The sequence below is a fragment of the Stegodyphus dumicola genome, chromosome 1 (genome assembly GCF_044657685.1).
Source record: "Stegodyphus dumicola isolate Sdum_Otavi_A_Nest chromosome 1, ASM4465768v1".
In the NCBI taxonomy this organism is placed as follows: Eukaryota; Metazoa; Arthropoda; class Arachnida; order Araneae; family Eresidae; genus Stegodyphus; species Stegodyphus dumicola.
In genome coordinates, this window is record NC_140768.1 from 292,310,725 (window position 1) to 292,328,834 (window position 18,110).

Below are 18,110 nucleotides of genomic sequence, written 5' to 3' on the forward strand. Positions count from 1 at the left end.
TGTATTTAAATGATTGCAATAAAAAGTGATCCATTTATTATCATCAAAGAGAAGAAAAAGATCTTAAAGCATAATTCAAAGAATCTACAGAAAGTTTTTCAGAGAGATTTATGATTGTTGCTGTTTTTTCATATAACGGCAAATTAAAAATAAAGGGTGTGTATAAAAGTGGTATGATTAACTCCAAATATTCTCAGGAACATATTTTATGCCCAGTTTGTAAATATGAAATATTTTCTCTTTACCGACAATGCCATTAACCAGTAGAACCGCCTGAAGACAAAGTAAGCAGCCACACGCCAAAATCCATAGTTAAATTCCTGGAACAAAATGGAACAAGAAATATGTACCAAAGCCATACACTCATCAAACCCATGTAACACCCATGGATTTCACCGCTTTCACCCTTGGATTTCACCGCTTTCACCCTTGGATTTCACCCATGGATATCATCATTATGGAATTTCACCATAGATTTCACCATTATGGAATTAGGGATTTCACAATTATGGAACCCACGGATTTTCACCATAGAACCCATGGATTTTCACCATGGAACCTATGGAATTTCACCGTTATGGAACCCATGGGATTTCACCATGGATTTCACTGCTGTTCATCATACACTCATCAAACCCATTATCACCCATGGATTTTTGCAATTTTTTACTTCTAAAATGCGGATTGCCCAAATGTCTACCTGCCATCCTCCTTGGACTTTGGAAAGCGATTCAAGTTGAATGGGATAAAATAAATCTTCCCATTTTACAAAAGGAAAGTTTTGGAAATTACGGCACAGAAGGATAATGAAGAATAAGGGTTATCAAAGAGAACATTTGAAACACAAAAATTTTAGATAAAATACTTCTGCAAACATAACGAAAATCGTCTAAAATATGTAGGAACAGCCTCTGTATAACCACTCCATCATACACTTTTAGAATGTACACATAGAAAATGAACAGAAAATTCTCCTAACAATATATTGCCCTTCATTCATTGAAGTCAAAAAATATATTAAAAAATATCACCACATAGATCTGCACTTTAACGGCCACAGAAAGAGATATGATGAGTCCTATGATAAGTGATGTTGTTGTTAGCAAAATCAACTTGTCTGACGATGGTCAGCACAAGCCACTGCGTTCATCGTGGCGAGGAGTCAAATGCGCATGTCGTTGATAAGAACATTGAGCACCATATACAAGTAAGTGGCAGCCCGACTTTGAGAATTTGAGAAACTTGAGAAAGAGCCCCGGGGGCGTGTCCGAGGGTCTTCCAGCGCTATCATCTACCTCTGGAGAGGACTTTCGATTCGCCGCATATTTAGAGTGCCCGCATGCTGTACAGGCACTATCCATTCATAAACATTCGTGCTTTGTCCGGAATTCGAACCCGGGATTTTCGACACTGAGGTCACAGTCACTAACCACGCCCCCCCCGGGGGTCGACGTAGAGAACTCTGCGAAGCTACTGGCTAGGATCTGTACCTAGGCAGTCTCGGCCACGGGGGTATAAAATTTATGAACTTGGTGGTTCTGAAGGCTCTGGGAAAGGTCACTTATTGGCCGGCCTCGGAGTCTGGCACGTCCTAACGCGGCGTGGTGCTAGTAACCCGTGGGGTTTTCCCCCGGGGTCGCTGGGTAATGTCCCGCTGCGATGGGCTCGCCCGAGCGACTGGCAGGAGCATTAGACGACCGGTGCTGCCTGGTGTCGTATCCAGGTGGTGCGCGGCTCTGCTGGAGGGTAATAGTGGAGGTTGAACCTCCACGACGTGCCCAAAGGCAGAGTCGACCTGTAGTGAGATTTAGTTACTCGGAACAGGAAAGCCGAAACCCATAGCCGAAACCCATAGTCACTAACCACAATCTCAGTTGGGGGCGTAATTTTGACTGCTTTATGAAATCGAGAAGAGGGATCCTTCATTTAAACTTATAAGGTGTTTCTCCCGCCGTCTTAGCATGCCTTCGTAGTGTAGTGGTCAGCACACTAGGTGCGTATTCCAGAGGACCGTGGTTCGATTCCCGGCGAAGGCGTTGCTCATTTGTCATCTTTCCTGGCTTCGCAAAAAAACCCTAATGACTCTACAATGGCGGCCGAACTAAAAGGTAGGTAGATGATGATTCTCCACACCCAGGACTTGGCAACTGGGTCCCCTAAACCCCCTTGGCAACCAGCCGCTCTTTAGAAGGGAGACTATATAAAGTATTTCTCCCGCCTGCTTAGCATGCCTTCGTAGTGTAGTGGTCAGCACGCTGGGCGCGTATACTAGAGTTCTGTGATTCGATTCCCGACGAAGGTGTTACTGATTTTTCACATCTCCTGTTTCGAAAAAAAACCTAATGACTCTACAAACTAAATAAATTCTTCCTCCAGTACATGTGACTGCGAATAAATAATTTGAACACCAAATATTTCTTTCTTTTTTTTTAACATACCTTTTAACGAAGAAAACCTCTGTATATGCAACGTACATTGTCCAACTAAATGGAAATCTTGATCTAAAATAAGTCTCGAATGTTTCCAAAATTTGATCATTTTATAAATGTCGATTTAAATTAAAAGAAGTGTCACTAATTTAGTTCCACACTAGTTACTTGTTTTATTATTTCATTTATGGTAAGTATACTTGCAAAAGATGCTAATATAAATACTCAACAGTGAAATGTTTCTCAGGTTTGTTAGCATAAATCCTAGGCTGTGAAAAGCTTACGAATTTTCACTGTATACCCCGCTGCCTTTGCGAGAACTTTGCCCTTTCTCTTCGATAAAATTACTATCCTAGTATAAAGCAGCCTTAATGCGTTTACCTTGCAAAGAGACCTCAAGTTGCTCGTACGTTATGAGCTGAGCTGCATTTATGTATTTGTGTAAAAGAAAATTCTACTCCACTTACATTCATTAAGGAAACATTTTCGGTCTTTTCAAGAAACTCCGCAGTCAATTCATGTCAATCAATTAAAATAAAATATTTTTCCATTTGCGAGGATAAAGTACATAACTTATAATCCCCAAAGAGCCTCTTGACATGTATCCCTCGATAGCAGACTTCAAATTAAAAAATTACATTCGCGTTTCGGTTTCCTGCCCAACTTTTAAATGTGAGCAATCGAAAATGCGTGGTAAAATATTTAAACTTTCCACAAAAGTTTCTTAATTAAAAACAATTCTCCGCTTCCTGACTGAGAAATGTATAATGCATGAAGCTTCGAGTAACAAATACACTAGCACCCTGTTTCAGTTTCCGAAATTGATTTATTTGCTGAGTTGCTATGGCAACAAAAGAACTGGAAATACTTTCTTCTTCGAAGTTCCGATCTCGGAATAAAACGTTCTCAAAGCTGCGCTTTACAATGCTGGACATTCTTTGTAATGAGTCAATGTCCCCACTCAATTTCGAGAAAGAAAATAACCCTCCATGTGAAAGTTTTCGAAAGCGAAGAGCCTGAGTTAAGAACACGATAGGAAACAGTGTTTCTAATTTTTCTAGGTGCTGATATAGTGGGAATCTGGCAAGTTTTGGAGGGAACTTTTAAAGTTAATAAATTTGATGGGGCAAATGCCAGAGGTGGCAAGTAACCCACACACAATAGATCGAAAATGCAGTCGAAGAAAAAATAGACAGTCTGTCGAACTAAATAGAACAATGAAGAAGAATTGTTAAAATTAGGAAAATTTCAGGCATATACAGTACTTTGCATATGCAGTCTTTATGCAGTAGTTTGACAGTGAGCATGTTGCTTTACATATTTGCGTTTTATTGTTCTACAGTTGCCCGGAGCAATAATCGAATCTCTAGATTTAAATCCAGTTAAATATATTTTGAGTGAATTGGAGATAAAAATTAAGAAACATAAGATTTCAATAAAAGTCAAATTAAAAAAGGGATTTAATTAGAGTGGAATAATTTTAATGCTAAAATTATAAAATGTTAGTTTGCTCATTTGAGGTATGTAATAAAAAACTGAGGTCTTAGCATTATAGGTTAGTAAGCCTCGCCATTGTTTTTACCTTCATCCCAGTTTTCATGGAGAACCTATTAGGAATGGATCCAAGTCATCTACCACTAACCCCTTAAGAAGACTTTGTTCAACAGTGTTTTGAGTACATCATTACCACAAATATAGCAACTTATCATCAAGTGATAATCTTTTCAGAAGTTAAGCATTTTTTTCCCCTTTTGTCAGTTTCTTCGCAATGGTACCACTTTTGCGAAATATTTATGTGCGTGCAAATTTATTTTTATTTTAAATTGCTAAATATTATTTAGATAAATTTAATGTGTAATTTTATAAGGAATAGATTAAAATACAATTTTAATGTGCAACTACATTTTGGTGGGAAAATGTCTAATGTAAAAATCGAACAGCGAATCAATATTCAAGTTTCTTAAGAAATAAGCCACGGAGGCAAACGTTTCAAATGTTAACCGAGGCTTATGTAGATGAAACGTCGTCTTAATTTACGTGTGTTTGAATGGCGTAAGCGGTTTTCAGTGGAAGGGGCAGTGTGGAAGATGATGAAAATGCTGGGCGCCCAGCACGTTCATCATGATACAATGGGTTCCCAGTGGTCAGACTGTTAATCAACACTACTAAATTGAAGTACTAAAATAATTCGTGAAAACATTAGGGAAAAGAGGCCACGGTTGTGGAGTGATGGATGGCTGTTGCACCCTATCTATCAAGCAGTTTATGACCAGCAAAAACATTACTGTGATGGGGCATCGTCCTTATTCACCTGATTTGGGTCCATGCGACTTTTCTTATTTCCTTAAGTTACATCTTACTTAAGGGGAACCCATTTTTATCTCAGATGAAGAGGTTCAGGTAAACACCGAGAATTCCCTGAAGGGTTTTTCAAAAATATCATTCCAGAGTTTTTACCAATAATGGCAGCACAGAATGCTGAAGGGAACTACTTCCTTCTACTAAAGTGATCATTTAGTGGAGAACTGATTCAGTAAGTGCAATGGTTTATCGGACCAGTCTCCTTTTTTTGTGTCACACCTTGTACTATCATCTAGCATAGCAGAAACTTCTGCAGGTGTTATTTAGACACTATATGAAACTGAAAAGAAAATTCTATTTGCCTTAGTAAATTAAAGAAATTGTCATTTCATAACTAATTGCATTTCATTTTTTTAAGGGATTTCACTTGCTAAATCTAAACTAAATTTAGAGCTGAATTTTGTAGCGAAGTATGGTAGTTTAATTTGAAAAATAAACAGAACTTTCCGAATGCTGTTCAACACATTCACCAAAGAAATGCGATCATTCCTAGGATTAGGAAATAAGAGACTCCCTTAACCACTTAGAGTTAATTAAAGCACTTTTATCGTAACTCCTAATAGCTTAATTACATTATAGAGTAGCTTGGTTAGATAACTAACTAGACGTGCAAAAGGTCTTTACGGAAAACCCTGGGGTTACCTTATTGGAGAAAGGGCTTTCGATTAATCGATTACCCTTGGAAAACTTGTATGACCTGACAGCAGTTTGAGATTAAAAGAATAGCATTTAAAAGTATTAGGAAAACAGACTAATACTAAAAATATATTACGATAAAGATAACACAGCATAGTATTTTGCCAAGCATTTATAGCTGTATGTGGATAAATATGTGACAGAAACTTTCCAGCTCATTTCAGGGTTTCTGATTTGTTTCTACAAAACCTTCACTATATGAAAGTAGGAATTAAATTAGGTAGGAAAAGTTATTTTTTTAATAAGCGCATTTGTAGACAGTGAAATTAGCGCGCAAAGAAAGAAATAACTGACTGAAATAAATGTTCACTGAAATAAAGACGAAGGTGAATGATAAATACGATTGCATAAAGCAACAGGACATTTTCAGAATGAATTTTGGTATGTAGTTCTTTCATCTTCAGCTGCGCATCGGCCAACCTAGTTGCTTGCATTTTTGTCCAGCGTGGATTTGAATCAACTCTTGTTGCTGGTCTGTAGGTAAGCCAAAATGTAAAAGACCAGCAACTCCAAATCCTCAATACTACAGCACGGTGGTCGTTGGCATTTTATCTGACAGAAGATGGGCTCAATAGAAGACATATCTGAGGTACAGGCAGACCATCTGAGTGTCTGAACATAATGCAGGCAATCCTGTGGAACTCGGACATTATCCTGCTAAAATAATATACCTGTAACTTGCTAGGAAGAGCGAGGGGACGTAAAATTTGATCCATGTACCTCTGGGCAGTCAAATGTTTTGAGTACCAACTACTGCAATATATGAGCTATCACAGGTACTGCATCCCAGAGCACAAATCGTTTCTTGATCAGAAGTGAACCTTTTTACTCGGATTCAATGGTTGCCAATTCTCAGAACGAAGAGACATTCATCTCTAATTACCAGACATCTGCAGTTTGTGCCATTCCACGTTGCTGCTAAGGAAGCTGTCAATGCTGCGGTGTTAAAGGTACAGTAGGAAGATAGAAGGAATATTACATTCGCTTCCACGAAACTTCTGGAAATAGTTCGTAGGTGCACTGGCGCCTTTACATGTAGTTGTGTATTCATACAGAAGGCCACGTTGCCTTTTAGTTGCTGATCTTTTTTGTTATTCTAGAACTAGTCCTAACGCCAATAACGTGATACTTAATAAATACAGTAAACACACAAAACTAATAAGGAAAAGGCAAAAGTTTTGTAAAGCAATCTTAGAATATTGTACGTTGATATGATAAAGTGAGAAAAGACTGGAAAAAAAAAAAAAAAAAAAAAAAAAAAAAAAAAAAAAAAACAGAAAAATGTATGCCAATACTTAACACTGCATCAGGAATTCTAAACGTATATTGCTGTGATGCTTTTAAAATTTTTGTAATTTTGCTCTTTTGGCAAAATTACAAAAATTGGCATGGCGTAAGTGCGACGAAACGGATGCTAAATAATAAAGCTAAAAAGGGAAAAAAATGGGTTAGTAGGAGTGAGTGCTAGAATGCGAACTCAGCGAAAGAGTGAAAAAAACCTTAATTAACCCTTTTTTATTATTTAAATACGCATTTATAGTTCCATCAGTTTTTAAGAATTCTGTATGCTGCGGAATATGATTGAAATTACTTATTTTAAGATGATATGTCAATTTTTAAAGGTTATAATTTAAAAGGTTTTTCTAAAAATTTACAGAAACGGTTTAAATTTTAACTGTTCTTAATAAATTAAATGTAATGACAGAACTTTTGTTAGATTAAATTTAAATTTCAGATTATGGAAAATCAGGAAATTATCTCTCTTCCTGCAAACGACGTTTGATTCATCTCGCTAGTAATAAAAGATGAAACCAACTAAAAATATCAAGAAAAAAAAATATCATCACTTAGAATGGTAGCCAAAGGATAATGTTTAACATGGCTTTTTACTTTACTCTGCCGCTCACAGCCATATATTTGGAGGGTTGCTAAGAGAGGAAGATAAGCTTTTGTGGAAGCTTGGAGAAAATGTTTTCTAAAAATACGGAAATATGCTTAACGGGAATTTCTTGAATATAGCTACATTGGTGAGAAATTAGTAAATATCATCAAGGCCTAGTAAAAGACTGTTCGCCCATATCTCTGGTTCTACTTGAATTATCTCCACAGTTCATGCTTCATTCGACTAAAAAGATTTACAGCATAATGTATAAAATAAACGCCTACAAAATATTAATTGGAAAAAAACTTCGAAACAAATGAAAAACAATAAATAAGCACCAAATTTATATATGAAATGTCATAATTAATAAAGAATAAATGAAAAAAAACTACACGGTAGAAAAATTATACATAACTACGTGACCATATTTACATAAAAATGCACATTGTTATGTCACGGATTAGATCATACAAACTACAGATTTAATTAGCTGACCAGTTTTACCTCTTCTCTATATCTTAGTAATTTTCGATTTTAAAACAACGGAAAAGAGTAGGAAAAAGTACCTTATAATATGAAACTTAATGTTTAGAGTACGCTTAATGTTAGTTGTACGCAACTTACCATCCAGTTTCTTGCGTCAGAATAGAACCCGTCTTGCTGGAAGGGTCAATGCCCACTCGGACACCGACGATACCACTGCCGGTCTCAGTCACCACCTGAGCCCTGATGACACTTACTCGGCTGTAAAAAAGAATTCCAAGTTTTATTAAAATCATATGTTAAAATTTTGCAAAAGTTAGTAACTTTAAGCAAGTTGATGCATGTCTAAGTTGTAGAAATTCTAAACACTATTTTCAACGTTAAAGAAATCTTTAAAAATACTTAAACAAAACAAGGGAAACCAATACAGCAACTTAAAAAAATGCAATTCGCTTATTCAATAATATCGTGAATCTCTACGAAGTGACCCAAGCGCTGTAAAACGCAGAGGAATACATTGTCTTTCACATGGAAACAATAATGGTAGAAAATTTATCGTTAGTGCGAAATTCGAGTACCAAAAGTACAACCCACGGTTAGCTATGTTAGAATAGCTCCAGGAAATAAGATTAATAAATGAAGTACATTAAAAATTGTGTATAATGTTTACGCCGTACAAGGAAGTCATGCAGTGTCTACATCAGATTCTCTGTATTCCGGTTGCTTTTATTCGCGTATTTTAAATTGGAATAATCTGAAGTTTAATTATTATGAGTTTATTCGTTTTGACCGAAAATATTATTTAAATTAAAAAAAAAATGTCATCGTATATCGATATAATAAAATAATATCGCAAAAAATATAATACTAATAACATTACAATTTATTGGTTATATCGGTTTCAAAATGATATTAAAATATTTTTGCGAAATGATCAGCTGCAGTAAGATAGCTTCCCCTAAAATCGGGTTCAGGGTTGCCAAAAAAGGGCAAGGAAAGGTTGGCTGCGAGATTTGGCGCAAAATCGTTTATTTGGCCACATAACTGGCGATATGCCATAGACGGAGCGAGAATATTTTAGATCAAATTCTTACCTGTTTTCCCGAGAATGTTCTCCAAGGCAGATACACGCCGATAATGTTCTCAGCGTGTCTACCGTAGTTTTTAACGACTGTAACGCATCTTTAAAACAGCTCTGTGTAATACTGACGAATAAATTGTGATTTCATTCTTCATCAAGTGTTGCCACCAATCATTCCAAATCCACGAACCCGAAGAATGCAACAATATCATCATTCGTAATACAAAATGTTTTTCAAACTTCACCAGACATGATAAAGAATTTCAACACAAATGTTTTACATTATCTCAACAGATAGCTTTTTATTTACTTGTTTTAATTAAAGCTTTTCTAGGTCATTAAATTTTAGTTAGCTGCGGACGCTTGTTATTCATGACAGAAGAATGATTTTGAAATAATATATCGATTAAGAAATGAAAGAAATCCTACTTAGAGTATGGATGAGAAACTAACTCTCATTAACGCTCTACATCTCTGAGTAAGACAAACTCCCCCTCTCTTTGAAGAAATCAATGATAAAACAGTAAATGCTTTTGAAGAAGCAACCTTATACATAAATTTTATGTGTAAAATAATCGCCAGTTTTGTGGCCAAATAAACGATTTTGCGCCAAATCTCGCAGCCTACCATTTTCTGGCAACCCTAAACCCGATTTGAGGGAAAGCTATCTTAACGCAGCTGGTCATTTCGCAAAAATATTTTAATATCATTTTGAAACCGATATAACCAATAAATTGTAGTGTTATTAGAATTATATTTTTTGCGATATTATTAAATGGTTGCGTTTCTTTAACTCATTATTTGTGAAGTAGGAGAAATGGTTTTGGTTTGGTTTGTGTGAATATAGCAAAGCCTCGAGGAATATTTGCCTAAGGGAAGGGATTTCGTGGAGGGAAACTGGTTCAAACTCGTATACGCGTTACACATGAGGAAAACAACGAAAACGTCCATGCAGCCAATCAGTTCGCGGGATTCGAACCTCGGATCGAACTACCAGTGTTCAGCGACTTTACCGCTCGGCCGCTGATGGGTCCATGAGAAGTGGGAGAAGTTTTTTTTTTCAGCACTTCTGAAATGAGTCTTAGTAGCATATTTGTGTAGAATTTCCGTTCGTGCAGAATGAAAAACAGGGAAAGAATGGTAGCTTGCTACAAATTAAGAAATTCTCTAAGTGAATTTTTAAGATAAAGTCTTGAATATCTCGGAAGCTGTCTCATCAAACTTTACAAAATTTAATATTTGGTCATAATCTGAGTCGTAGAATCGAAATATAGAAAGAAAAAAGTATGTCATTTCAGAAAAAATCCAATTTTGTGTCACAGTATGCACAGAACAATGCTCTATATAAATCTAATATATATCCTAAGTTGAGCTTTCCAGACATTAAAAACGCAAGTTTAAATTTCGTCAATCGACCTAGTAGAACATGCCGCATGCCTTTGTTGTGTAACTGTGTGTATAAAGAAACTCACTTATTTATATATTTTTTTATTTAATTTTATTTTATTTTTGTGCATCGTGTACTTACAGTCAGAGATTTCACAGTTTTAGATAGAAATAAACTACGATCAGTTGTTTACATTATATAACATGTATTTGTATTAGAATAATTAGACTATGAAAGAAAATTAGACTTAAAAAAATGAGTGAATTTCGAGCTTAACAGCGAGGATTTCTTTTTGTTGACCGGAATTTTTCTGCACATGAAATGTCAAAAAGAAAATTTCTGAGTTTGAGATTCTCATCAGAATAATGCATTAAAATATAACGTTTTTTTAATGAAGTAATCTGTCGTCGTTGAAACATTTGCTTCTGTAACCAAAGTAGCAAAATAAAAAAAGAACTCAAATTGACATTCTAAATTTGGTGCTCTCCCCCCTAAATTTATCTGTTCTCCCAAATTCGAGATCACTCCAAATTACATAACACTGCTTGAAAAAAGTAACTAAAACTAATATTGACCAATCATAGCTTAAAATACTCTCTATGCCTACGAAGTATAAATACTGAGTCACGAGCACTACGCTCACCTTTTTTCCTGACTTCTGCCGTACAAACCACTTCGCGGCACCTATGCTTCCCTGCCTGAAATGACATCGTAGCTTTTTATCTGATTATATAAAATTATTTGTATTCAACTATGATCAAAAAGTAATTTGTCTGCCAAAGAAATAATTTTTGATGTGCCTAAAAATAATCAGTAGTAGTAGTAGTAGTAGTACCAGAGGACGTGGGCACCATCCCTCTATAATTACGGTTAATCGGTTCTGCCCACGTCCGCCCTTGTCTAGTATTTATTAATAATTCTAAAATTTTTACATTGCCATATAAATTGGCTGATTTACAAATAAAGTCTATACAATAATTATATTCACATAACTTATTACATAAATTTCGATTGGAGAATTTTCTCTAATGAATTTCTTTCTTTTGTAATTTCACTTTATTTTTAAACAGTCTACACGTTATTTCTTTATTTTGAAGTTTCTCTTTTGTTATTTGTATTATTTCAACTAGAATGTTATCTAAGTCCTCTTGCAAAATTCCTTTCATTTTAGTAGTAGTGGTAAAAATTGCAGTAGAATTTCGAGTTTAATTAATAGAATTTCGTAGTTTCTCATTGGGTTATTACAACTAATGGTGCATGAGACTAGGCAAAATTTCAAAAAACAAGGGTTTCCTTCTCCTAACACTAGAGGGTTTCTAGCCGAAACATTTTCAACAGAACTGATGTTCCGGCTGGCTAGGAGGGACATTTTGCAACTGAGATAAAACTGTTTTGCTTAATGTTCTGTCCTTCGTAAGCTTTTGCCCAAAAAACAGGTTTTCGCGAAGTCAACCAATCAGATATCCCGAAAGCGAACATTCCAGGAAATGTTTCTTTCGACGCGCTACTGATGACAGGTAATTTCTCCGGTTTTGATCTGCGAATACTTATGTTCCTTACTCATTTTTAAATGTAAAAAACAAAATTTTGATTGTCAGGAACTTCAATACTGCAAATACAACGACATTTTTTCTTATGTGTCCCATGAAATTCCATGAAATTCTTCGTGGCAAAGAGTGCAAGTCTGCACCTGCCGTTGGCAACAGCCTTGAGCACCATCCTGATGATAGTACAACTTCGCTCAGTTCCGCTCTCAATTTTGATGGAGAGCACGCCGGGAGCCAGTTCCGTTGCACTTCAAAGAAACCCAGAATTAAGGTAGAAAAGCAGCAACGAAATTCTAAGGCCAACGAGTAGAGATTCCCCTAAATCCATCAAAATCACCTGAGAAAATAGAACCTATAGATATTAGGCATGGAAATAGATTCAAGAGTCTTGTAAACTCTGATGATAATGAAGAAGAAGGAGCCATCCAAACGGAGATTTCCGGCCCATTGCGACGGAGAATCCCCCAACAAACCATTGATTAGTTGAAAATTGACGAACTTTTAAAGAAATCGTATCAGAGGATTACGAAGTGAACACGCAATCAAACTCTTTACGTTTATATTAAGAACTCAAACGACTTTAGAAAAGTAACGAAAATTCTCAGTGAAAGGAATATTCCTTATCATAACTACCAACTGTTAAGCAAACGGAATATGAAAGCCATCGTGAAAAATTTGCCTTAAAGGGTTGCAGAAGAAGCAATCTATCCCAACCTTCAAAGACGGAAGTTTCCAATTTAAAGGTGAGCAATTCACAAGATCAAGGAGAGGAATCATAGAGAAATTGCCGATTTTCTTCCTGGAATTAAAAAAAAATAGAGAAGAGAAAGCTATTTTCCATCTAAACAACATGATCAGTGTAAATGTGAAGACTGAAAAATTCTCTTTAATGAAAAGGCCTACCTATTGCCTTTACAGGTGTCAGGCTTACCAATGCCAATACAAGTGTCAAACCTACGGAAACACACATCATCTATGCCAATATCAGGAACGTTGCTGCAAGTGCGGCAAAAAATCATCATACAAGTGATTGCCCAGAAAAGCCAGAAGAAATGCCCACTTGCGTATTCTGCGGAGAAGAACATGTGAGCCGCAATCGAGGGGGTAAAGCGAATGCGAATTTTCTTCAAAGAAGAAAAATTCGCTAAGAAAGAAAAATCAAAAGAAAATTCCTCCTCTCATGTTCGAAAAGTACAGATTTCCCGAAGCTGACAAATTCTGAAGTAGAAATCTCAGTTAAGACAGGCACTCTTCTTACAGAGACAGAGTTAAAGGAACTCATACGAAAATACCTACTCGTCAAGAGGAAAATGCCTCTTTAGACTAAGCCTTAAATTGGATGTTTAATAAGAAAATTCACGAACTCCTAGAAAAAGTCATCTCGTGCAAAGGAAAAATTTAAGAGGCTAAATTCTCCATGGAAAAATTACGCATCGGATTTGACGCTGTAAAGACTATGATTGCCTTTGCAGACTAATTAATTAAGTATATATGACTCCATATTAGTGTGAAAGTGATGTACCGAGCATAGCTGGTTGGATTAGTGCAGTGACTTATGGATACTCAAAAAAAAAAAAAAAAAAAAAAACCACGGTAGAACACGGTGAAAAACACGGTGAGAATAATTTCACAGGTGGATATACAATTTTTTTATTATAAAATACATCTATGCATTTTTAAAAGTGAATATTTTCTTCCTCGAAAGTTTTTTTCCATGTTATATTAATAAATTAAAAAATACTATATAATTTTACTCAATAATTTTCAATGCAATGAATCTTGATTATGCAATTTTTTAATTATGAGTATTTTCGACTAGGTATTTATGATCAATAAATCAAATTTCAACAAATAAATAAAGAGTAAAAATTTAAACAAAAGAAAGAGAAACATAACAATCCGCAAATTAAATCTATGCTACTTTTGGTCTCAAGGTGTGCGTATTATCGTACTTTTATTCTATAGGGAGTTCTATGAATATTTTGATTTCGTTTCTATAACTTTGCCTTAGCTGCCAATAATTCAGGGTAACATTGCTAGTTAAACTAAGATATTATTAAGATAAGATAAGAAACTAAGATATTATTCGTGCAACGTAAAATTGACATACGGCATCTATAAATAAAACCCGGGCATATATCTTTCCATTTAATGAATTATTTGCCACCGTGTATGTGCAAATTTAAAAAATAAAGCCATCTGAAATAGGTCAATCGTTTTGAATAACCATGCATTATGAAAAAATTCTTAGGAATGGGAAAAATATTTTAAAACTTCCTTCGACGACACAAAAAAATTTGAAAAATGCTGTTCTAGATTATGGTGTTCTTAGGCCGCAAACGGTTGGTTTGGTGCATAAAAAAAATTTATGCGCGCGGGAGAATTCTTATTTCAGGGTAACAGTTCCAGTAAAGCGAAATTTATTCCCACGAGATGTATTTGGAGCCTCGAAAATTGAATTGAAAACAGCGTTGTTGAACCTTCCCCCTTCGCCGTTCCCTCTAGTGTCGCGAGAAACAATAAACAGAGATTTACATTTTAAAGGTGAGATTCGAAATCCATCAAAGACAAGGTGACGGAGAGAAGAATCCCACTTTCTTTAGCAGCACGAGCAGCGCAACAATGCAAATACGATAAATTTCTAAACCCGCTCCATTTTTCTCCTCTAACATTAACAACGCGAATGAAATATTGATGAGTTTTCTGGTGCGTCTACGAAAATGTAACGAAAAATGGCTATCTGAGAAAGTAAAGGTAACAGAAATGAATAACTAAGCATTTTTATGTTATTTACATTTAAACGGAATAGAAGGAAAAGGGCTTACTTTTTTTCGTAGTGATTCCAAAACATGCTGCATGTAATAAAAGAAAAAAGAAACGTTAGATAATATAAGCAACACTCGTGATTAAATTCGTGAATAAAATATAAACTCCAACAAAGTAAGTCCAGAAAAAAATATTCATAAGGCAAATGGTACTTAAAATCTAGAATTTCGGAAGAAAATGTGACTTCTTCAAAAATAAAGCACATACTTTATTAACGTTTTAGACGCATTTCTCCCCTTGACTGTTTTTATTCATAAGAAACTACCTTAATTTGAGAAATGAGAATTTTAATACACAAATACATAATTAAGATGAACGCCACAGAATATTTGCCCTGCTAGAAGCATTCATCTAGAAAGATACAAAAGAGCTGTCCAAAATAATAGAAAAGATTGAAAATAGGAAGAAATTTGTATTTAATACCATATAAAGATTGATTTGGCATACAAAACTGCTAATAATGTTTTAGAACAGAGGCGTACAATTTCTGAAACGGTGATTAAAAATACTTTACACTATCCTTCTACCAGAACGGCTAGAGTTGACTGAGAGATGCTGAGAGACAAAAATAGGATCTTACTCTGTAGGCCAAGAAAGATAAATTTGATCTTTGTATCTTCTTTGTATAACTTCATTTTCATCTTCTATTGAATCATTTGATTTCGAAAATTAAGAAATTTTACTTTGGTGAATGGCAGCGTTATCATTTTAAAAGATGCTGTTATACCTAGGAAACAGTGTTTACGCCACTCAGAGGATATGGTCGCTTAAAATGAAGGGAGCATTATCATCACGAAAGATGCTGTTACATGTAGGAAAACAGTATTGACGTCACTGAATGAATATTCTTGCTTAAAATGGTGAGAGCATTGTCATCTTGAAAGATGCTGTTATACGTAGAAAACACTGTTACAGCCGCTGAATGGATACGGTCGCTTAAAATAGTGGGGACATTATTATCTTGAAAGTAGGAATACGTAGGAAACAGAGTTTACGTTACTGAATGGAATATGGTCGCTTAAAATAGTGGGAGCATTATCATCTTGAAAGATGCTGTTATACACAGGAAACAGTGTGGACGCCACTGAATGGATACGGTTACTTAAAATGGTTTACGCCACGATATAACTGCTTAAGCATATTAGAACAGCAATGATGATTTACTTGAAGAAACCAACAGTTAGTGTGAGTTTTTGTTGATGTTCCGCGTCCAAATTGGTGGAAGATTATGAAGGTTGCTTCATCTGAAAATAATACTCGTTTCCATTGATTAAAATTCTACGTTTTATGTTTCTGGCACTACGGTAGTTTTTTATTATTATAATTTTTTATTTATCTCTAAAGAAGAGGTTTTGAGACAGCAAATGTTCTGCTTATGCAATTCACGTCATAGTGTATATATCAAAATTAAGTTCTATAATGCATAGAAAGCTCGGCAAAACTCGGCGATTATCTTTTCTCAGTGGTTTTTATTTTTGACATACCAATCCTCTTAAACATCCTTCTAGCTTCGTAAGAAAGGTTAGCTCACGAATACATCTCCCAGATTAAGTTTTAGGGAAATTATTTTATGCTATCATAACTTTAGAGACAGTACCTCTCGGAAACCTCAATAATTTTAAAACTGAAGTTACCGATACACCAACGATACGAACACCAACAATCATACCTCTCTAAATCTCATCTGGAAATAAAAAAAAAGTACAGTTTTTCGGGTAGAGACGTATGCTATTTAAAATTTGATGGCTCTAGGTACAGTTGTTTTATCACTATGCGAGAAAAATACATATATTCATGCAGATTCTTCATTATCTAAATTCTTTAAATATAATACAAGAAGATAATATTTTGTGGCAACAATATGAAAAGCGAAACGCCGTTTATAGTGAAATGCCACAAAATGCCAAAACGAAATTAATATTCCTTCTGGGCTAACGTCTTTTGGGCTAAAAATAGTTTTGAACTAAGGAATAATGCTAAGACAACCCAACATTGATATGATGAACTGAGAAAAGACTGAAAATACAGAGAAATGGTTTGCCAAAACTTAACGATGCATCGGGAATTCCAAAAATATACTAAATTTCTTAAAAGTTTTGTAATTTTGCTGTTGAATTGTATACAATGCAAGTGAGAAGAAAATTGGGCTTAATAAAAGATAAAAAGACAACAAAAATGGTTTAGTCAACTAAGCTCGCTAAGTCAACTAAGTTGACAACTTAGTTGAGAGCGTAAAAAATCTTAAGGAACCCTTTGAGGTAACCGTTAAACTCTGAAACCTTTGAGTTTTTTTAAGGTTGAAAGAAAAGCAAAATATCAGTATATTTTTCTTCTGTACTTCGTTTATACCCTATAAACTATTATCTTATAGGGTATAAACCAACGAAGTATAAAATATCTTATACTTCGTTTATACCCTATAAACGAAGTGTAGAGAATTATACAGTTATATTAATACTTATCTCTCTAAAGTTGTTAAGATCTACTAAAAGCTTGAGAACAGAAAATTAAAATTGGGGAAGCTAATTATAATTATCCTTCTCCTTTGAAGAAAAAAACATAAATGTGACATATAGTATGCATACAAGCACGATAAAGGAATTGTGAGTTAAAATATCCCCGGATGGAAATGAAAACTTTTTTGTTTTCATTTCCATAATAAAATAGGCAGGAATTGCCAGCGAAAAAAGCACGTAACAGGGATCTTTACTCGAATAATAATTAAAATAAATGGAATTCCAAAGAGAAATAAAAAACATGAAAATAGCTTTTTTCCCTTAATTTTCGTTCTCTAAACTTCTAGTAATTATTCATATTTATATGTGCAACATGGAATAATATAACAATTAATATCATCTTTTTAAGCTTCGCTTTTGGTTTTAATTTTGCCTTTATGCATTATTTACATGGAATTTACTTTAATATATTATTTTCATTACCTTTTGTATCATATTAAAGTAATTACATTTCCATGTACAGCATGGTAAAAATCGCATATATTTGTTGCATTGGGAATAACATGTGGAATCTAATTTATGGCTGTAAATTTTATTTTGTATTGAAATTGAAATGCAGTCATCATTTGGGGTGTCTGGAGATTTTTTTATTGTCTGCCTGAAGGATAATAAGTCTTGAAATAATCTTATGTGAGTTCGGAGTAACATATATAAAAGTATAATTATTTAACTTCATTAAGAGTGAATAAAAAGGAAAGTGAAATAATTTTCATTTTTGTTTCACCTAAATTTTCCATTGCTTTAAATAAATTTAATATAATGCATGCTTCTTCATTCTTAAAATATCTGTTACAATTACTTCTTGTTAGTTCTGAATTTTATTATCCTCCCTCATTCTTCAGTTAATTTAAGTTCGAATTTTCATGCATATAGACATTATATGTTGGAACTTTGAATATTAA

General features: G+C 34.6%; 1 protein-coding gene across 1 annotated transcript in view; it reads right to left on the reverse strand.

The window, feature by feature from the left end:
* LOC118193542 (teneurin-m-like) overlaps positions 1-18,110 on the reverse strand; it is an 826,904-nt gene that overhangs the window by 97,575 nt on the left and 711,219 nt on the right. The window contains exons 16-17 of the mRNA XM_085808642.1: positions 14,692-14,718; positions 7,993-8,112 (exon numbers count right to left, since the gene is read on the reverse strand). Of these exons, the coding sequence (XP_085664768.1) occupies positions 7,993-8,112; positions 14,692-14,718 (147 nt within the window). The remainder of the gene's footprint in view (positions 1-7,992; positions 8,113-14,691; positions 14,719-18,110) is intronic.